The sequence below is a fragment of the Podarcis gaigeae genome, assembly GCF_964106915.1.
Source record: "Podarcis gaigeae genome assembly, chromosome: 8".
Classification (NCBI taxonomy): domain Eukaryota; kingdom Metazoa; phylum Chordata; class Lepidosauria; order Squamata; family Lacertidae; genus Podarcis; species Podarcis gaigeae.
Genome location: NC_139684.1, coordinates 24,911,172 through 24,933,469, shown reverse-complemented (window position 1 = coordinate 24,933,469; position 22,298 = coordinate 24,911,172). Strand labels below are relative to the sequence as shown.

The 22,298-nt window shown below is 47.7% G+C and overlaps 1 protein-coding gene across 1 annotated transcript in view; it reads right to left on the bottom strand.

Moving 5' to 3' along the window:
- The window catches only part of LOC310850810 (kazrin-like), a 209,725-nt gene extending 187,700 nt beyond the window's left edge, over nucleotides 1–22,025 (bottom strand). The window contains exon 1 of the mRNA XM_083752782.1: nucleotides 21,542–22,025. Coding sequence (XP_083608908.1) covers nucleotides 21,542–21,800 — 259 coding nt within the window. The 5' untranslated portion in view covers nucleotides 21,801–22,025. The remainder of the gene's footprint in view (nucleotides 1–21,541) is intronic.
- Nucleotides 22,026–22,298: the final 273 nt, after the last annotated feature.

Here is a 22,298-nt window from a genome sequence, read left to right as displayed (position 1 = left end):
TATTGAAGTCATAAAATTGTAAGAGTTGGAAGGTACCCCCCAAGAGTCATCTAACTAGGTAAAGGTAAGGTAAAGGACACCTGGATAGTTAAGTCCAGTCAAAGCCGACTATGGGGTTGTGGCGTTCATCTCGCTTTCCAGATCATGTGACCAGCACGACTAAACCACTTCTGGCACAACAGGACACCGTGACAGAAACCAGAGCACAGGGAAACGCCATTTACCTTCTCGCTGCAGCGGTACCTATTTATCTACTTGCACTTTGACGTGCTTTCAGACTGCTAGGTTGGCAGGAGCTGGGACCGAGCAAGGGGAACTCACCCCATTGCCGGGATTTGAACCACCAACCTTCTGATGGGCAAGCCCAAGAGGTTCAGTGAACCCCTGACATGATGGCAGATGTCACCTTCCACAGGTGAAGCATACAGAAACAAAAGAGCTTCAACATTGTGGTAAAAGAAAGAGCCACGAAGCGGAATGCCCTCAATCATTTCCCCAAAAATATTATTAAGGAAGGGAGGAGACATTTCAATTTGCGTCCCTTCTCCAGGCCTGCAACATTTTGTCGCAAGTCCCACTTGTAGAAATGCATTGCCTCCAAACAGGAGGTTAAGCCTTCCTACAATCATACCTGTCCCTGAAAGGGTTGGAGTTGCAGTCCCTACTCTGTACTGTCATCTGCCTTTGTGTACATTCAACAACCATAAGGGAGCTGTTTCATGAATGTGTATTCTCCATATTAAAGGTAGCTCAGGCTTAAGGAGGTACATTCCAAAAGATGGGGGGGTGGGAGTTGATCAAATCATTGACAGAACTATTCTCCGGATCTTGTGCTTGCCAAGGAAACACAACATGTCAAAGAGGCAGCTGGCATGAAAGGCATCTTTTCCTGTATTCCTCCCCCCTCCCCCACCACTCCTCGCTTGGAGAGCAAATTACATTTTCGCTCTCTGTTAGGAGGCTTCCCAACTGCTGATGACCTTACATGATGGGAGCACTTAGGCACTGAAAACACACATACACACTAATTGCAGTGAGTTATTGCAACATCCTGCACAGGGCCCATTGTCCTATTGTCAGAGCCACTCTGAAGGCTACTCTCACTTTCTTAACCATAGCAACGTAACACCTGGATTGTGGTTTGAAAAGCAGTTGGGGCCATACTTCACCCCCACCCTAACAAGCCTAACAAGGAGCTGGAGACAGGTGAAGATTGTAGTAGTAGTAGTAGTAGTAGTAGTAGTAGTAGTAGTAATAGCAGCAGCAGCAACACTCTGAACTTAACTCTTCATTCAAAGAACCAAAACAGCCTAGTGACCACAGCAACTCTTTGCAGGTGGTCCTGTCCCAATGAGGCACTTGCAAGGACTGAAGATCCCTGCCTTGCCACCACTTTCTAAGGCTCCTCCCTTCCTTCCCCATCATCCTAAGGCTCCTTCATCTTGTCTCTTTTTGCTCTAGCCCTCTTCACTTCTCTGTGTGTTCCAGGAGACCAGGGAGAAAGGAAGCAGCTCACAGCAGGAGGGGGAGGCTCCCTAGATTCTTCAGCAGCCTTCCTCCTCTTGGTCTCCTGGCTCCCCTCCTCTCCAGCCTCTGAACCAGGACTGCTCTCTGCCCCTTCTTCTTCCTGCTCACTAAAGCCTGTTGCCTCCTCTGCTTCCAACATCTCCTCCTCCGAGTCTGCTCCCTCTTCTCCCTCTGACCACTCATCATCATCCCAACACCACTCCCCAGGCTCTGAGCCTTCTTCCCTTGGGGTTCCCCAGTTGGTGCCTCCAACCAATTCTCTGCACCCCACCAGCCCATGACACTCTTTCAGACTCATCCAAAAGCAGGTTCAACCACATTCATGAAGGTGCCGTATACCAAACTGAACCATGAGTCCATCTAGCTCCATTGACTGGAAGGTGCTCTCCAGGATTTCAGATGGGGCTTTCCCAGCTTGACCTAGAGATGCCAGAGTTTGAACCTGGAACCTGCTGTGGGCAAAGCTCACCCTCCAGCACATAGCTATGACACTCGCAAAACTAAAGTAAAATTCCACTCCTTGAGGTCCTCCTAAACAAATCTATCCCTGGAACAGGAAACAATCTTATGCTAAGCCAGACCACGGGTCTTCCTAGCTCAGTATTGTCAATAGGGATGGATAGGGCTGGAATCCTGAACAGCAATTATTTGGGGATTGAGCCTGGCGCCTTCTGCATGTAACATATGCAACTGAGCTACAGATAGTCTCCAATGGCAGGGGGCATATTTCTGTCTTTACATCAAAGTCCTGATCCACAGAACCTTGCCTCCTAGCGGTAGAAACCTTTCCCAACCCAATGCCCTGGTCAGAAGACTGGACAGGTTGCTGGGGATTTGGGATGTGGCATCTACAATGAAACTATCTTCATATACAAAGTAAAGGAAGGAAAACCAGTAGATAACAGATGTGTTGAACAATTTAGCTTTTTTCTTAATGCATTGAACTTTTAATTATGAGTGTTATTTGTGTAAAAAAAGGTGACATTGATAGTTTGTGTTTAGATAGGATATATCAGAATATGCCATTCTGTTTGTCTGAAAGCAGCAAATTTTGTTAGAAAGAATTATGTATCTGTGTAGTTATTTGACATTAGTAAATACCCTCTATAAAGAGAAGGGTCATATGGCAGGATTAGCTGGACTTCAACACTCATCAGCCTTGTAGGCATTGAAGTAACATGTAAGCGGAGGGAACCGCAGCTGGCAAAGGCTGATATACGTTTTTAGCTTTTCCATAGTATCATAAAGTTGTAGAGTTGGAAGGGACCATGTGTGCCATCAATCCAACCCCCTGTAATGCAGGAATCTTTTGCCCAATGTGGGACTCGAACGCACAACCCTGAGATTAAGATGCTCCAGAAACTGAGCTATCCATGTCTTGTAAAATTCTGCTTTCAAAGAAAGAAAAATGCTAAATGGGTTATATCCATCTAAGAACAGACTCAGTGAAATGACTGGACTTAAGTGAGTCGTGAACATGAATTCCAATGAGTCTACTCTGAGTAGGACTAAAACAGAATACAACCCACAAAATTAGTGAGAGACCGTGTTCAGCAGAGGCTAAGCCATTAGAGAGAATGGGGCACTGCCCCACCTACCTCAACCAGCCCCCGCTTGCCTTGCCTTTGTACTTGCAACCCGTCCCAGAAGGGGCCTTGCCTGCCAGCTACTTCCTCCTTAGTCTCAGTGTTGTCCCTGTACAGGTCAGCAAGGAGGAGGATGGGGATACAACTGGCTCTGCCTATAATTAGCTCTGGCTCCCCCTACTGTTGGTCTCCCTGCAGTCCAGCCTACCTGTCCCAATGGGCACCAGACGTCACTGGCTGGTGTCTACCTTTTCATTAGCGCACTGAAGATCCCCCAGTTTCTCCACCGGCCTCCGCAGTATCAGATTTTTAGCAATGACAGCTACCACTCCAGAAGAATAGGCATTTCTCCAGGTGTTTGGAGAGAGCAGCTTCAGATCAGCCGATTCATCAGGCCGTCCTATAGAAAGGTAATTGCAGGCTCGCTCTAAAACATACATCATTTGTCAGATCACCAATGCTGGGAATTTGCGACACAGTGGCAGTATCAGAAGCTCTCGTCTTGCTCCCTCCACTGTCAACACGGAAATGATGAGAACAGAATTTTAAGATGCAGTGGTACAAAGAAGCACCATGCTGTATCGATGCTGCTCTTTTGATGTGGGCTTTTTTCTCCCTTCTAAGTGTGCGCACACCCAAATCCACAGGAGTATGCTCTGCTTCGATCCACACGGCACAACTGACAGTTGCACTAATATGCTCCTTCATGATCATTTTGGGATAAGAGAAATTGTCTCAGCAGTGTGCTGTGGGGAAAGTTTGAAGACGTTGTCCTGAACATCTGGAAGGCACCAGACTGAGGAAAGCTAAAGTCAAACATTATGGAGGATGTTGAGTGTCGATGGGGCAGGGCGGGGGGAACAGCCCTGTAAAACTTCATTCTCTCTGTCTCTCTCTGACATGCTCAGAAAGCAAGAAGAGCCTGCTGGATTAGGCCAGAATTGTTCAGCATTCTGATCTTTCCCTTGGGAAGTCTCAAAACAGGACCCATGTACAGCAGCTTCCTCCCCATTTGTGACCCCCCAAAACTGGCATCACCATTCCTAGGCATCAGTGGAAGTAGAAGATACCCATTGTGGCTAGCAGCTGTTCACAGCCTCATCCTCCATGAATTAGTTTAATCCTCTTTCAAAGCTATCCATGGCAGCTATCACCACCATCTTGTGGAAGAGAGTTCCACAGCCTCATCCTCTGTGAATTCGTCTAATCCTCCATGAATTCATCTAATTCTCTTTCAAAGCCATCCATGGCAGCTATTACCACCGTCTTGTGGAAGAGAGTTCCACAGCCTCACCCTCTGTGAATTCGTCTAATCCTCCATGAATTCATCTAGCCCTCTTTCAAAGCCATCCATTGCAGCCATCACCACCGTCTTGTGGGAGAGAGTTCCACAGTTTTCATGACACGCTGCACGAAGCACTTTCTTTCCCCTGTCCTTCATTGCTTTGGTGGGTTTTTTAATGGTTTGAGGGGTGTGTAAGTGTGTGTGGGGTGTACTGGATGACCCTCCCAATAAAAACCTTGAGTCCATCCTTGAGTGGGGGGGAATCCATCCACTTTGTCTGCACTGAGCATTGCAAAATGCCTAACGTGACTTCACCACACTGCAAGTTTCTGTGCTGCAAGGGGCGGTCAATGAAGGGACATGCTCAGGTTGGGAAGGGCGAGAACCTCAGACACAAATCCATACATTCTGTTTTACCTTACTACAATGGGGCAAGCTTTGTTCTGTCAAGGGCCACATCCCCCCACAATGATCTGCAGTAGGCAGTCACATTTATTTCTCTGTCCCTGGTCCTGTTCCTCTCACCCTGTGCTACCTATTTCCCTCCAGCCCCATTCCCTATCTCCTCCTCCTCCTCTCTTTCTCCGTGCCACCCGCTTTCTCTTCCTGCCACCCCTCTTTCCCCCATTTTGCCCTCCACATGAAATGAGGCCAAAGGATGCATGGAAGACAGGAAAGAGCCACAGGTAGCCAACCTCTACATTGGTAGGAGAGGTGGGGAGTGATGTTTTCAGTGACACATCTCCAGGAGCATCTAATTGTGGCTTAAGTGCACCCCTGATGCTAATGAAGCTGCAAAATGCTAAGAGTATCCCTAAAGTATTCCAGGAGAGCAACAGCAGCTAATTTCCTCCTAACCCTTACTTCTCTCTTGCTTGCTCTCCCCTCTCTTACACACACACACACACACACACACACACACACACTCCGCTCATTTAGCATACTTTATCTCACACTTTTTATGCTGGAAGACTTGCAGCCAATGGTGCTCTGGCTGAAAGCCAGAAGCAACGGGCAAAAAGTGAAACCTACTTAGGAAAGAACCTAAAACAACTATCATAAATGTCAGCAAGAACATGCATATTCTCTCTCTCTCTCTCTCTCTCTCACACACACACACACACACACCATTTATGGGGCTTTATATCTTCAAAGTGCTCAGCAAACTTAGCTAATTAAGGTGTTGGCTGTTTGAAGCTGCAGGTAGTAACGGATGCTGGCAGCCGACTACCAGATTAAAGCGAACAATTGCCATGTATGCATGTTCTCTGCTGAACTGGTAAGCAAAACAGAAAAGAGAGTCATAATTAAGGCTGAAAGCATTAATTGACACAATTATCTGATTAAAAATATAGACAGGGGATATTTAAAGTTGGGGTTGGCTGCTCCACCTACTTGCCACCACGAAAGAACATTCCCAGGCTGAAAGCGCTACCGAAAGTAATTTCAGAATGACCCTTCATTCATAGATTAAGGAAACCTTCCACAGCATAGAACCAATTTGTCTGTGACTCTGAGCTGGTTTTGGACATTAAAGTGATGTGGTGTCACGAAGACGCATGGAGGAAACTTAGAATGCCATGATCTCTGATGTCATTTTTGATGGAACCCTATGCAAAAATCACATGAGTTTATAAATACTTAGACCAAGGCCCTGCTTGGATACAATGCCTATATTTCTGATCCACATAGCTGTCAACTTTTCCCTTTTCTTGCGAGGAATCCTATTCGGAATAAGGGAATTTCCCTTAAAAAAAGGGAAATGTTGACAGCTATGCCTTGCTGTGGTGTGTGAGCTTGAACGTTCCTATGATCCTTGTGAGTGAAACTGTCAGGAGACTTGTACCAAGGCAGTAAGATCAAGGGGGAGGAGCTAGACAAAGAATGATCCAAGAAGTCCTCAACGGCAGAACAGGTGGAAGGTAACAAGCTGTATGTTACAACAGCTGTGAAGTCAGATAAAGGCTGCAGCAGATAAGCATCTACATGTCGTCGTGATACTCATGCCATCGGAATAGAGCCTTATTGCAAAGACTGTGCGTTGGTCAGCGTGCACTGATCTACACACATAAAACAAATTCACACACAGGTGTCTTCCAAAAACCCATCCCAAACTCAAACCCAAAAAGTCCCGTGGCGATCAGCAAATGGTAACGGGGGCAGGACTGTGAAATCTGGAAGCCCTTAGTCACGAACCAGCACATGGGCGGTGGATACAGATTCTGTCGCTCTGACTCAAGGAATGAGGCAGTTGAGCAGCTCGGCAGCTCTATCCATTACTGAGCAGCCCTATTTAGGATCCACTCTGCTCACCTCAAAAAGGGGGAGGGGCTAGACAAGGTGCCCTAAACATAGTCTGCCTCCCCTTTCCCCTGACTGGATTACCGCACCCAGTGGGGTCACCACCCAGACAATTGATCTTTGGAACATGGAATATACGGACTTTGTTGGACAACACAGATAACGTTCCAAACGCAAGACTCATCACTGAAAGAGAGTTGCGACACTAACATTGATATTGCAGTGCTTCAAAAAAACTCAAAGAGCAGGAGAGGGACAACTGAAGGGAGAAAAAGGAGGCTACAGATTCTTCTGGAAAGGTCTACCTGAACAAGAATGCTGAATACATGGAGTAGGCTTTGCTATTGAAAACGATCTTGTGAAGCTCTTGTCAGAAGTCCCTACTGGCATTAATGAGCGACTTTCAACCCTTCAAATAAAACTCACCAAAACCAGCAGGATGTCAGCTGGATGCCATCCTATCAGAGACACCTAAGGAGGATAAAACTATCCTCCTGGGTGATTTTAATGCAAGAGTTGGGTGAGATTACGATCTGTGGCCTGGGACTATTGGGAAAGAAGGAATTGGCAACAGCAACCAGAACAGAATCTTACTTTTGACTCATGCCCAGGGCACATGAGAATTACAACTTTTAAGCAACCCATCTTGGCTGATATTGTATCCACTTATTATGCTTCTATATTAATTTTATGAGTCATTATTTTTATTATTTCGTGCAGAAATGAAACCTTTCCCATCCCACTGGGTGTCAGAAGCAGGATCTGCATGCATACACATAAGTGATTTCAGGGAGAAAACAAAGATTGGGTGGGGGGAGTTCTGCTCCCGTCCCAACCCTTGCTGCAGTTTCTTTCCTTCCCCACTCTTTGCAAAAGGTCTGGCCTGCTCATGAGGTGCGGTAAGGCAGTCAGCTCAGGAGGCAAGCTGGGGACAGTTGAGAAGGGCTGCAAATCTGGGAACAACTTGCCCCTGAACTTATCGCCCGCTGCTGCCACCTCCTCCTCTTCCTCTCTGGCCTCCTTTTGATTCCCCTGTCACATGCTGGGACTTCCCTGGGCCTCCTCCAATCACGTCAGGCAGTGGCGGCAGCAGCAGCAGCAGTGTCAAGGGGCCGACAGGAAGATCAGGTCATCCACAGGTCAGAGAGGGAGACGTGAGGCTAGCCTGCAATTAGTTTCTTTATTAAGGAAAAGGGGGAATACAAAGAAGCTCATAAAGGCAACGCCCTGTTGGGGTTTGAGCTTGCAGTCATAGCACCAGGTGGTTTGGCTGCAAGCTCAAACCCTAACGCCCCCCATGAAGAAGTTGCTCGAACTAGTGTGCAGCCCCTCCTTTGCTCTCTAGCCAGCGTGGTGTAGTGGTTAAGAGTGGTGGACTCGTAATCTGGTGAATCAGGTTCGATTCCCTGCTCCTCCACATGCAGCTGCTGGGTGACACACTTCTCTGAAGTCTCTCAGCCTCACTCACCTCACAGAGTGTTTGTTGTGGGGGGAGGAAGGGAAAAGGAGATTTTTAGCCACTTTGAGACTCCTTCGGGTAGTGATAAAGCAGGATATCAAATCCAAATTCTTCTTCTTTCTCTTCCTCCTCTTCTTCTTCTTCTTCTGGGCTCCACCCCTATAATCTTCTGCTATAGCAAGAAGCAGGAGCCTCTCTCTGTGCTTGCCTGGCTCATTGCTCAGCAACATGGAACATTCTTCACATTCTGGAAGCCAGCGGGGCCCGAGAGCCTTCAGCAGAGCCTGTCCTGTTGGTGTTGCGGGAGAGATGCAGATCTGGTTCCCCTCTGTCGTCTCTGTTGGAGTCTGCATCCAAACTAGGAACCTCATCACTCTGTCCTGTGCTGGGCCACCTGCCTACGTCTGCTACTCCATGATGCCTCATGCTTTCAGCTTCTAGTACCTCCCAGCTTGTCCCCTCCTCCGAGGTGTGGCCAGTATCCTACCACCAGGATCCGGGATCTAAGTCGTCATCTTCTGTGCCCTTCCTGGGGGGCCTCTTGGGCAAGTGCCTCCCACAACTCTTCCTCATCCAACCAGACCCTGACAGGCGAAAGAGGTGGGGGTGCCATTTTCTGTTTTGCCTCAGGTGGCCAAATATCCTGGGCTAGCCCTGTTTATCAGGAGCTGGCCAGTGGCCAATTCTGACAAGTTGCCCCTTAGCAAAACACTATATTTGGGCTTCATCTCCTTCCTCACTCTATTTTGCCATCACGTTTTCCAGCACCTCTCCCCTCTCTCTTTTTAGGCTGTTCTTTCTTTTTCTCTTTCTTTCTCTCTCTCTCTCTCTCTCTCTCTCTCTCTCTCTCTCTCTCTGTCTGTCTTTCTTTAAGTTGCAAGTTGAACACTGAAACGGATTCTTCGCAAAAGCACTTCTGGGACCACACAGAAAAGGGTTTTTCTCTACTTTCCCTGCAAGTACCAGCATTAAATTGCTGACAATTTTGTGCAATACATGTTAAGATTATCTTCTAAATAAAAAGCAAAGAGGTTTCCACCACTACCGCCGGTTGGTCCTCAGACAGCAAACAAGACCTTCTGCTGTTCAGATAATACAACCGAGGAATTCTATTGTTTCCACATTTTTTTCTGACTGGCTAATGCATCCAAAGGAATCTGATCTTTCCAGTCGTTCATCAAATTACTGCTTCTCACGGAGCAAACCTGACCCTTTTAAAGCGATCCTTAGAGGAAACAGAAAAACAATTTGTGTGTGTGCACTCACACACATACAAACAAACAAACACGTAAAGAATCATTTCCCACCCCCCCCACCCCCCAAAAAAACCTTGTGAGAACTGATACTGAACAAAATTGCAAATAAGTTATAAAAAAATAATAAATAGGAAGGAGAGGCAAACTTCCTTCTTGTTAACAGTATACAAGAGGCTTTTGTGAGTTTGTCTGCCTGCAAGTTCCTGCAATAACACCACATGATTCTGTGTCTATTCTGTCAAAACACTTTCCAATTATGCTCCCAGCAATTTGGGCTGGCACCAAGAGATGACTACAGACATACGATGGTGGCTTTAAACAGAGTCAGGCTGTTGGTCCATCTACTCCAGGGACTACAGCTCCCATCATTCCTGACCATTGACCATACAGACTGGATGCGATGAGCGCCGGAGCCCTACAGCATTGGTTCTTCTCCATCAATCTAACCTGACTGGCAGTGGCTCTTCAGAGAAAGGTCTTTCCGCCATCACCAGCTCCTTGACCCTATGTAGAAGATCTCAGGTTTATTCTCTACCACATTTGGAAAAACTTTTGGTCCTCCAGATGTTCTTCAACTACAACTCATAGCTGTGCTCATTGGGGCTGATGCGAGTGGTTGTTCAGCAATAACTGGGGAACCACAAGTCCTTTACCCCTGTTCTATATGCAACACAGATGTCTCCACCACCGAGTTAGACACCCTCCTCTGAATTACATTTTCCAGGGTTTGATCACACACACCATGCCCTCATGCCAGGCTAGATGAGCCTGGGGTGCCCATCGAGATCACGTGCAACAGAAGAAACATTGGCAAAATGAAGTAAATATGCTTGCATTTAAACCTAAAACAGGCATAGGGAACCTTTTAAAGCATAAGGGCCACATTCCCCCAAAGGCAGTCTTCCAGGGGCCACATCCCAGTGGTGGGCGGGGCCAGAGGCAAAAGTGGGCAGGGCAACAAATGCAAATTTTACCTTTGCACAGTGAGCTACTCACACCCCCCTCTCTATCCTCTAACCAGGCAAACAAATGGTGTTATCAGAGTTCAAGGTCACATGCACAAAAACACCCAAGGAGCGTGCAAAGTAGGAGTCATAAGGGGACATAGCTGAGGAGGTGTAGCCTTGGAAAGAGTCCCCAAAGCCAGGCTGAGAGGCCTGGAAGGCTGCATGTGCTTCCAGGCCTGAGGTTATCCACCCCTGTTTTAAACAAAGAAGTTGATATGAATTACACAGGTGAAGGGTGCCAGTGGAAGAGGCAGAATGCCTCAACTGATATTTCCTGAGGGTTTTTGTTCTTTTTTTGACAGCGGAATGGACTACCTTGGAAGGTGGTGTGACTCTCCTTCATTGGAAATTTTTATGCAAAAGTTGGACATTGACCTTTCAGAGATTCTTCAGCTGTGATTCCTGCATTCCAGCTATGACCTGCATTCCCTCCAACTTCATGATTCTATGATTCTAGGACAATGCAATATAAGTTGGCAAAACACCTGCAATGTTTGATCCCCATCATTTTCAGAACTCTGGACAGAACATGATTGGGATTTATTTTTATTTATTTTTTGAACTCTTCCCATTTGATTGTGGCTTCAAAATACAGTCAACTGTTGATATTCTGTTTGTTTTTATTCTCTGCAAATGGTGGCAGAGATTCTGTCTCTCACTTTACATAGCAGATATTTTATGTATGTGCAGTTTGCTTAATTTGGGAAATAAAATTAAAATGTGCATGCGAAGAAGCAATATGGCAAAAGTGGGTGATAAAAATTACGGCTGAAACTTTCCATTGATCCAGTCAATCAGTGTGTGGCAATTAATTTTGATCCAATAGGATAAAAGCTATGGATGCCTTTCTATGTGTTTGGGGGCACCAAGGCCAAATTAAAGTGGCTGGGGGCTGTGGTGCAATTTCCAAAATAGCACTCCCTCTCCTACAAAGAGGGAAATAATGTACCACAAAATAAGTCTCGTGCTATCTTCAAGTCTAACAAATTTATCATGACGGAACATTTATATACTACTACAAATACTCTGAGCACGGCAGTTTCACAACTCTCAGCAGAGCACAAACAAAAACATTTTGCCAAACTTTATAACCTAAAAGCAAATACTCTCAGTATGTGCAGTTCCACATTTTGAACTCACTTAACTCTTCATTGTTTTTGCAGTCTAACCTACCTCATGAGACCATTGCACAGATAAAATGCAAAATGAGACTTAGTGGTTGCATTGTAGGCATCAAATTTTGATTCCCTTAAACAGACTGAAGCATCTTTGTGCAATTAAAGGGTCATGCTTTTTCAGCCAGTCCCCCTGCAAATGAGTGTAGTCTGCAGTCTGTAGATTCCTGTAGTCTGTAGTCACTGGGGTCGGGAACTGTGGCACTAAAGCAGGTTTCCCTCTAATCTCATGCAGAATTTCAGGGTTGTCTCTACCATTGGGCAGAGTGGAGCAGCCACCTTAGGCAGCAGGACTTGTGGCAGGGTGGCGGTGGTCAAGTGAGAGCCAGAGGTGATGGTCAGGTGTTGGAGGACCCAGCTCCATACACCCCATGAACTGCACCCTTTAAGCTATCCTTTTAGCCTCAGGTACAGTGGAGGAAAGGGACATGGGTGGCGCTGTGGTCTAAACCACAGAGCCTAGGGCAGGGGTAGGCAACCTAAGGCCCATGGGCCAGATGCAGCCTAATCACCTTCTCAATCTGGCCCGCGGATGGTCTGGGAATCAGTGTGTTTTTACATGAGTAGAATGTGTCCTTTTATTTAAAATGCATGTCTGGGTTATTTGTGGGGCATAGGAATTTGTTCATTCCCCACCCACCAAAAAATATAGTCCAGCCCAGCGCATGGTCTGAGGGCGGTGGACCGGACCACAGCTGAAAAAGGTTGCTGACCCCTGGCCTAGGACTTGCCGATCAGAAGGTCGCGGTTCGAATCCCTGTGACGTGGTGAGCTCCCATTGCTTGGTCCCTGCTCCTGCCCACCCAGCAGTTTGAAAGCACATCAAAGTGCAAGTAGATAAATAGGTACCACTCTGACGGGAAGGTAAACAGCGTTTCCGTGCGCTGCTCTGGTTTGCCAGAAGCGGCTTAGTCATGCTGGCCACATGACCCGGAAGCTGTCTGCGGACAAACGCTGGCTCCCTCGGCCTACAGAGATGAGCACGCAACCTCAGAAACGTCCACAACTGGACCTAACAGTCAGGGGTACCTTTACCTTTACTTTTACAGTGGAGGAAACTGTCCCTAACTTTAGCAGTGAAGAAAAAATCAACTGTCAGTCTTGCATGTGGAACAGGGAGGGCATCACCATCTTGCCCTTTGCTTTAGGCTATAAAATGGCTTGGATCAGCCTTAGTGGAGGACAAGCTCAGAGGTCAAGCCTTCCCCTTTGGCAAGAACAATATTTGGGTTGACCAGCTAAAATGTGTTGCCCACTGGTGGGGATTGCTGCCCTATATATTGTGATTGGTTCCAACACGATGACTTCAGAGAGGGGAAGGAGAGATAGAGAGATACCCCCCCCCCCAATTAATTATTCCCAGAGTTGCACAGTGAGTTGGGAACCAGATCCTGCCACCATTTTATGGAATACTAATTGGTTTTACATGCGCGTGCACACACAAAAACAACTCCAGTTATTCTGCAATAGTTCCACAGACCCCAGTTCCAGACTTGCCCACCTGTTTACAAAGCAGAGGCCTAATATTTGCTGGGCAAATCCTGACGGCGCACTAAACACATTTGATGTTAGATTAGTTTGTTTAAATGGCTAGAACTCCCCGCACGCTGGAAACAGCTAAATATTACAACTTTGATGGAACGAATCCCCTAAACGAATCTCTAAATCAATTTGCACTGACGAGCATTGGCGATGCAAGCACAGCTGATGGGAAGGAAGAGGGTGAGGGGAATGCAGCCTGCCTGCAGGCAAAGAGGGAGGGGGCCACACAAGATGCTCACACACATGTACTGTGTGCACACTGCATGCACACAGACACAGCACTGAAGACAAAGGGTGCAATGCTGAAACAAAGAGACTCTCTCAAGATCTTTGCACATCCCAAGCCAAGCCACCACCAGGTGAGACCCTACCCAACAAGGAGCACAGATCCAAGCAAGGAAGTAGCAATGGCTTTCTGAAACACTGGAAGCTGCCTTCAGACCAATGGGCCGTCGAGCTCAGCATTGACCAGGAGCAGCCAAAGTGGCGAACTTCAGATGGACTGCAGCTCCCATCTTCTCTGCCCATAGGCCATGTTGGCTGGGGTTGATGGGAGGTGGAGTACAACAGGACCTGAGTAGCACCCCATGAGCTACAACTGGGATTTGTCTAGTTTAGCCAGAAAGGGGCTAGAGCAGCCTTTCTCAACCTGTGGGTCCCCAGATGTTGTTGAACTACAACTCCCATCACCCCTAGCTAGCAAGGCCAGAGCTCAGGGATGATGGGAGTTGTAGTCCAACAATATCTGGGGACCCCCAGGTTGAGAACTGCTGGGCTAGAGGGAAGGTATGAACATAAGAAGAGCCTGCTGGATCAGGGCCAAGGTACATCTAGTCCAGCACACTGTCCCCACAGTGCCCAACCAGGTGCTCCAATGATAATAATAATAATAATAAATTTTATTCATATGTCGCCCTTCCTAGCCATAACCGGGCTCAGGGCAGCTAATGTCAAAATATAAATACTGTACGTTAAAACATAAAATTCAGCAATTGACTGAAATACAGCTTAAAATTGGATTAAAATCAAATAAGATCAGAAGGCAACCGTCCAATTATGACTATAGGGGTGGGGAACCTTAGGTACTCACCAGGCTCAGCTATTTATACAAGCTGGTGAGAGGAGTTAGAGAGGCCTCTTATATATAAGCATATGTGTATATATATATATATATGCTTTCGTAGATTTTCACGGGTACAGGAATGCAGGTTTTGGTGTCCTCGGGTGTCTTCCCGTGTAAAAGTTGGGGTGTCTAGGCGACGTTTCGACGAGGTCTCACTCGTCATCTTCAGGCTGGTGCTTTCGGCTTCTTGTTAGTAACAAGAAGCCGAAAGCACCAGCCTGAAGATGACGAGTGAGACCTCGTCGAAACGTCGCCTAGACACCCCAACTTTTACACGGGAAGACACCCGAGGACACCAAAACCTGCATATATATATATATATATATAGTCTTGTAGGAGGAGAGGGGTCAGACTAGGCCGCAACCAAAGGCCTGGCGGAACAGCCCTGCCTTGCAGGCCCTGCAGAAAAATGCCAAGTCCCACAGGGCCCTGGTCTCTTGTGGCAGGGCATTCCACCAGGCTGGGGCCAGGGCTGAAAAGGCCCTGGCTCTGGTTGAAGCCAGTCTAATCTCCTTGAGGCCCAGGACCTCCAAGATGTTATTGTTTGCACCCCCCTCCCATTGCAAGAATCTCCTGATTTTTTCAGAAAGGAGGGGGCGGAAACTGCTCTTCGCTTCTTCCGCTCCTGCCTAACTCTGTGTGGAGTCTGAGTGTTATCTATGTAGTGATTAGATGGCTGAGTGAGAGCTGTAACACTCAGGCAAGTCAGTAGCTCTTTAGTGTTTAGTTTGTAGCAGCTATTAGAAAATACAGAAGTTATGCTTCACAGCTTTCTTCTGTGTTCATACTCTGCTGAGTTTGGTGCTCACAACTCACAATTGTGGGACCAGTGCACTTAGACCTAATTTCTAGAAGTGGAAGGTCTGTGGAAGTGCTCCAGTTTGTCTGAACCAGGGCAGAACCAGTTGTTGAGCCCAGTAGCTGGAATCGGCTGAAAGGCGTACTGACAGGTCCCAGGTCGTATAGGGCTTTAAAAGTTAGAACCAACACCTTAAACCTGACCCTGTACTCCACCGGGAGACAGTGCAGCTGATGTAGCACTGGATGAATGTGATCCCGCGGCAAGGACTCCGTAAGTAGTCTCGTCGCGGCATTCTGCACCCAATGGAGTTTCTGGGTCAGAATGAGAGACACACAAAGCAGGACCCAAGTAAAACAGCATTCTCCCCACTTGTGATTCTGAGCAACTGACATTCAAAGGCATTACTGCTTCTGTCAGTGTTAGAACATGGTCATCATGGTTAGTAGCCATCGGCAGCCCTAGCCTCTATGAATTTGTACCCTCCATTCAGACTGCAAATGGGAAAACACAGCAAGAGGAGAGTCGCTCTCTGCAAGAACGGTTAGGTACCAATGCATCTCCACCTACAAATCAGATGGGAGAGCAGCATCTGCTGGAGAGTGTTTCATGCTATGGTTATCTGCCTGGTTCAGACTGTAGATATGTGTGGTCCATTCATCTCAGTACCATCCATATTGATTGGCAGAGGTTCTCCGGTTGTTTCAGAGGAACCATTCCCAGCCATACTGGGAGATGCCAGGGGCTGAACCTGTGACCTGCACAACAGTTGCTATGCCACTGAGAAACCTCTCTCCTAGCTTCCATCAGTTCCTCCTCCTTCATTTGGGGTGAGGGCCGAGAGAAGAGACCTCTCCCTCATGCCTGGGTTAGTTTGTGTTAGTTTGCACATTGCCAAACATTGCATATTCTCCATTTCAAAGGGCCTCCCTAGGCAGAGATGTGGTGCAGCAGATGTCTCTTATGTTTCCCACACCCATAAACATGTATACAGAGTTTGCTGTTCCTGAAAAATATGTACTTTGTTTCATAAAATTATTGTAACAGAATGGATGGATACAATAGCACTAATTGAATGAAACACTTGCAATCACGCTGTGGGTCCCCCACCCCTTTAACTACAGTGATACCTCGGGTTACAGACCCTTCAGATTACAGTCTCCGCTAACCCAGAAATAGTACCTCGGGTTAAGAACTTTGCTTCAGGATGAGAACAGAAACCGCGTGGCAGCAGCGTGGTGGCAGTGGGAGGCCCCATTAGCTAAAGTGGTACCTCAGGTTAAGAACAGTTTCAGGTTAAGAACAGACCTCCAGAACAAATTAAGTTCTTAACCAGAGGTACCACTGTACAGGGACATGTCGGGGCAGGGAGATGTTTCTCTGCCAACACAAAGCATGAGAAGAAGAATTTAACCCTACCCCCTGCACAACTGCAACAAAAACCATGCTGCAGTTAGGCAGGGGTGGGGTGGGGAGAGGATTAAATCTCACCTTCTGATGCACTGTGATAGATATTTCAAAAGGTTTTGATAACAGGGACTGAAAATGTATTTCACACAAACATAGGCTTGATTGTGCGAGCTATATATTCTAAACTATTTTGTATTGCCTGTATGTTGACATAATAAACAGTTCATGGGCGGGAATAATAATAATAAATTTTATGCCTTTTATGAAACACTTCTAAGAGTAGCACAAATCTGCCAGTTGAAGCAGGTTGCCCAGTCTTATCTAATGGTAGGACTGGCCCCAGATGATGCTGAATCACTTACTATGTAAGACACACGTTTTGCAAAGGCAAATAATACAATCAACAACAACAAAACTCTAAACCAAAAATGCACTGTAATCACACACCAGGATCTAGCTCTGCAAGTTGTAAATTAAATTCAAGCCATTCAGATGTTCACAAAGCACAATCAGCAGAAGCCAACAGGAAGTCAATCATCTCATTCATTCCCTACACAGACTTAAGGCTACAATCCTATACTTACCTGGGAGTAAATCCCATTGAACTCAGAGGGAGCTTACATCCGGGTAGTTGGTTGTATGGGGTTCTTGTGCAAATTTTACCTAGACCAGGCATAGGCAAACTCTGGCCCTCCAGATGTTTTGGAACTACAATTCCCATCATCCCTAGCTAACAGGACCGGTGGTCAGGGATGATGGGAATTGCAGTCTAAAAACATCTGGAGGGCCGGAATTTGCCTATGCCTGACCTAGACCATCAATCCAAGTGGTCCATCGCAGCATTCCCCCACATTTGGCTCGTAAAACCTGTGCAAATGGGTCCCAGGTTTTATCAGAAAACCCAAAGCATTGTTCCTTGCAATCCATCATTTGCATGAGGAATGCCTTTTACAACTTTTGTCTCGTTGGCATGGTGCAATGCTGTGTGGACACTAGTCACTGAACATCTGAACAGCTGAAGTCTTACATTAACACGTGGGAACCGCTCTCTGGCAGCTAGAAGCAGTGAAGGTCTCAGATTCAAAATTCATGCAACAATAAATTGTTGGTCACCATAGCAAGTAAATTTGGACTTATGGGTTGCCATGCCGAAAAGGTTGGGACTTGGGAACCCTCAATCTATCAGACCACAGTTACATGTTAAAAAATGTTGACTTCTTCATAATTCAGTGGTGCCCACTGGGAATATCCTGCTTGGCAGATATATACATTTATCATATACTTTGGAGGGCTTCCTTTGGATGGTCCAGGTGTGCTGCCTGAGTCACCATGTTTCCCAGCTTGGTTTTCTTTTGGCAAACACCATCCCAAATGAGCTTAGCTTTCGTGTCTGAGTGCACCTTGGTTGTGGGAAGGAGAGATCACTGCACCTAGAGTCCCCGTTCCTTTCTGTATGCAAGGTGGATGCAAAGCAGAGGAGGAATTTGCAATTTCTACAGAGGTCAGGTAGTGCACAACACAGGCTCACACTCTCAACCCTACTCACAGCAATCAGGCTTCATTAGTCTAGATCAGCAGTAGCCAGCATGATACCTTAAAGATGCGGTTAGATCCCAACTCTCATTAGCACCAATCAATATGGCCAGTGGTCAGTAGTCCAACATCATTGGGAGGGTACAACATTGGCCATGTTTAGATACAGGCCAGGTCTGCATGCATGAGTGACTGTGTGTGTGTTTAACGGAATTGTACATTTTTGCAAATGTTGGTTCAACCTCTGCACCTCATGCTACACCACTGGCAGGTTGCCACCCAAGGCTGCCATGTCTTGCACACTCATTTGGAAGTCCATCTCACCAAATTCAGTACAAAAAAAATTCCTTCCAGTGGCACCTTAAAGACCAACTAAGTTAGTTCTTGGTATGAGCTTTCGTGTGCATGCACACTTCTTCAGATACGAAGACCAACACGGTCATTGGCAGACCAACACGGCTACCTATCTGTAACCAAATTCAGTGGATGTTATTTCTTAGGAAGGTAGGATGCTGCCTTATACCAAGGCAGACAACTGGTCCATCTATCTCAATACTGTCTAGGGATCAGAATTGAAGCGTTTCAGATTGGGGACATTTCTAGCCCTTCCTGAAGAAGCTGGAGATGTTGGGACGTGGAACCTCCAGCTCAAAGAGCAGATGTTCAGCCAGTATGGTGGGCAAATAGGCCAATTTCAGTTTCACATTCTCTCAATCTTGAGTTCCCTTCTCCAGTCTTCCACATCTGTTTGCGATTTTAAGAACAACAAAATGAAAAGCCACCAATGTTTCAGCGCACATGCAATTTCCCCCCAATATACCATTTTTTTTGCAGAGCTATTTCTCCTAATAGAATTCATTCCCACTTATATATGCATTTTTAAGCACACTTTGTGCACAATACTTGGCTGGAGATCTCAATTGCAAAATTGAGCGAAGTGCAAATTTCAGATGATGGCTCTGTTTCAAACCACACATTGTTTCAGAAGGGAAGATTAGGTAGGATTGCCTAGAAATGCAAACTAAATCCACATTCTCTCCCCCACCCTTCCAATCCTATCTACCACTAAGATACAGTCCTACTGCAGAATTCTGACTGAACCTACCCAGGATCACCTTGCAAGTTGAAATTCATAATCAGTGAAGCCAGCCTGTCTGCGGCACAGAGGGCACCCAGACACTTTTAAACATTCTAGCTGTTTTAATGTGGGAATGTGAGGGGTAAGGACTGCAGCTGGCATAGCGGAGAGCTGAACATACCTCAACAATCAGGAAAGCAGGTTAGATATATCACATTAATGAAACGGATTTAGGAGTCACAACCAGCCACGACTTCCATCGCTATTGCATAATGGGGAGGTGGGGGAGATTCCCTCCCATCCAACAAAATAAGCGAGAGAGATACTAAAGGGATGATCAGGAGCCATTCAGCTCCCATTTCCTAACTCTGATGTAAAAATTAAGAGGATAAATCACTCATTGAACAGCCTGAAGAGCCCCTTGTTACATCACAGAGCTATTCCTGTGCAATTTACAAGACACACTGCTTCAAAGTCTCCTTAAGTTTATTTCATTTCCACAAGCAAGGGGGGAGAATGCAGAAATGCGGAGCGGCTGTTTTATACGAGGGAAGTCAAACCCGCCAGAGGCACTTTCCCAGCCATTTCCTCATTATAACACACATACCTAACTGTCCGTTTGCCTTTTGCACATCTATTCTCTCTTGCACTTTTTTTTTACACCATCATATATCAAGCTGCTTTCATCGCAATGCCAGGTCGCCCAGCTTGCTTAACTCTCCCTGTCCCTCCTCTCACAACCAATAAATCGGAATAACAACACACTTTCTGAATCAGATTCAAGGCATTGACTGGAACGTGAACAGAGGGGCAAATCCGGAAACCAGAGGAAAGCAAACAGAAAACACGAACTGCCGATTTGAAATGGAGAAGGGGGGTTGGGGGGGGGAGAGAAGAAAGCATTCTTAAAATTCCTACCATTTTGATAACTGCATTTCAAACTAATTACTCTCTCTGCCAGCAATTTAATTTGGGGGTGGGGGAAAGCAAAGGAAGATTCTGCTCTTAACCAGAACCACACACACCAGAAATGCTATCATGACATCATCACTCCAACACGGTATTTGCAGGACTCCCTGTGTCTAAGCAGGTCCACTGCAAGGTTTGGAGCGGCTTTCAAAAGCACCTCACATTTGCCTTTACGGATGACCAAGGTGCAAACAAAGCAGGAGAACGTGCCTCCAAACGCCACCGAAAAGCTGCTGTCACACCTCTTAAAGCACTGACATCATCGTGCATAAGCACAGGAGGAAAAGCTGCTGGACAAAGGCCATATTCTCCAAGGTGCCAGTTTTGAAGGCTGCCCATTGATCCATCTTTCCCACTGAATACAACAAGAGACAGGCAGACAGGCAGGCAGAGAGAACAGCCTAGTGTCAAATAATTCTGTCCTGTTTCAGTCCAGACACTCTACACAGCACCTCCTTCCTACAAACGCAAACCACCTCTCTTAACATTATTGCAGAAGTCTGAAGAAAGGGAAGGTGGTTCCCGAGAGCAGTCCGCTTCATAAACAACCCTGCACCACAATTCGCCCTGCAAGGCACAGGGTCGTGTTTCTCTTGCAAAAAGATTGTTTAGCTGGATGAAATCCAAGGTGAGGATGGAAGAGGAGGAAGGGGGGGTGAACAGCAACTTACCACAATACATTAGAGATGCAAACAATGAATTGCAGCCTCCCTAGAAAAGGACAGTGGTGGGGGAAACTCCAAACAGGAGTGGAATTAAAGCAAGTTTAAAGATATTGTAACAAACCAGGGGTAAGCCAAGAATGGAGGCATTCTTCCAGGAAATAATGTACAGGAATTGGGGGGGGGGGGCGTGTTGAAAAAGACCTTGTGGAATCCAAAGTTTGCACAAACACAAACCTAGTTTGCAACCCTCCACAGACTTATTGGGTAGTATGTCTTGCTGAGCATTGGGGGGGGGGGGGTACTGACTTCCGTGCAAGCACATGTATGCAATTGCAAAGGGAGGGGGGCGTGCAGAGAGGGTGCATCCCTTCGCACGCTTAACTCGCCGCTGACTGCAACCGGGCTTTGCTCTGGAGTAAGCAAAGCAGAGGATCGTTCTGCTAGGCTGCAATCCTCTGCAGGCAATGTTTGGGGTGGGGGGGGGGGTGGAGTTGAGAAATAAACCCCACTGCACAAAGGGGGGCGCCTGCAACCCCAACGCGCGATTGCCACCAGGACTGCCATGAACAACACTTTACTCCCGAGTCAGCCTGCGTAAGTGTCAGCCGAGCAAAAAGAGGGGTGGGTGGGAGAGAGAAAGAGAGGATGTTCCGAGGTGATCAGCGACCCTCTCCCCTCCCATCCTTAAGACACATGCTCAAGACACATTAGTCTCCCACCCCAAAAAAGCGACCCCTCAAAAAAGGAGCTTATTGGGAAGAGACCACCCCCCCACCCCTTCCTCAAAACGGCCCCGATCCCCGCCTGGGCGCAGTGCCCCGCTTACCTTGCAGGCTGGGCTGGCTGTTCTCCATGGCGCCGCCGGCCGCGGCCATCTCCGTGGCGTTGGGGCTGCTGTTGCTGCTGCTGCCGCTGCCTCCTCCTCCTCCGCCTCCTCCTCCTCCTCCGGCGCCGGAGCAGGCGCTGAGCTCGGCCAGTCTCCGGCTGGTGGCTGTCAGCTCGGCTCGCAAGGCGCTCACCTCCTGGCCGGCCGCCTGGAGGGCTCCGTCGATGCGCAGGGCCAGCTGCTGGTTGCCCTCCATCATGCTCAGGATTTTGGCCTGCGGGACGGACAAGGCAGGAGGCTCAGGAGCCGCGAGAGACGCCGCATCGCGCACCCCGGGCGGGCTGACTGGCCGGCTGCTTGGCAGGCTGGGGAGCGGGCCTTTTCCCGGGGACTGGGGCACCTCCGCCCGGGCAGGCGACCTGTTGGATCCCCCTTCCTCGCCTGCAACGCGGCGCGGCCAGCGGCAGCCGCTCGCCCAGGGAAAGCAGCGCCGAGAAAGGCGGGGAGGGCGCTTTAAATGGAGCCTACCATCTGGCCGCCGAGCTGGAGGGGGGAACGGCGAGGAGCGCCGGAGAGGCGCGAAGGGCGCTGGCAGGAGGCCCGGCGGCGCCTCCCTGCCTCCGCCCGCGATGCAACCGTCGGAGGAGGCGGCTGAGCCGAGCGGGAGGGAGGGAAGCGGGTCCGGCGCGTCTCGCACACGCGCCGAGGGTCCCCATAGGAGAGAGGGGGCTCCGCTGGGCACTGCCCTCCCCTTGGC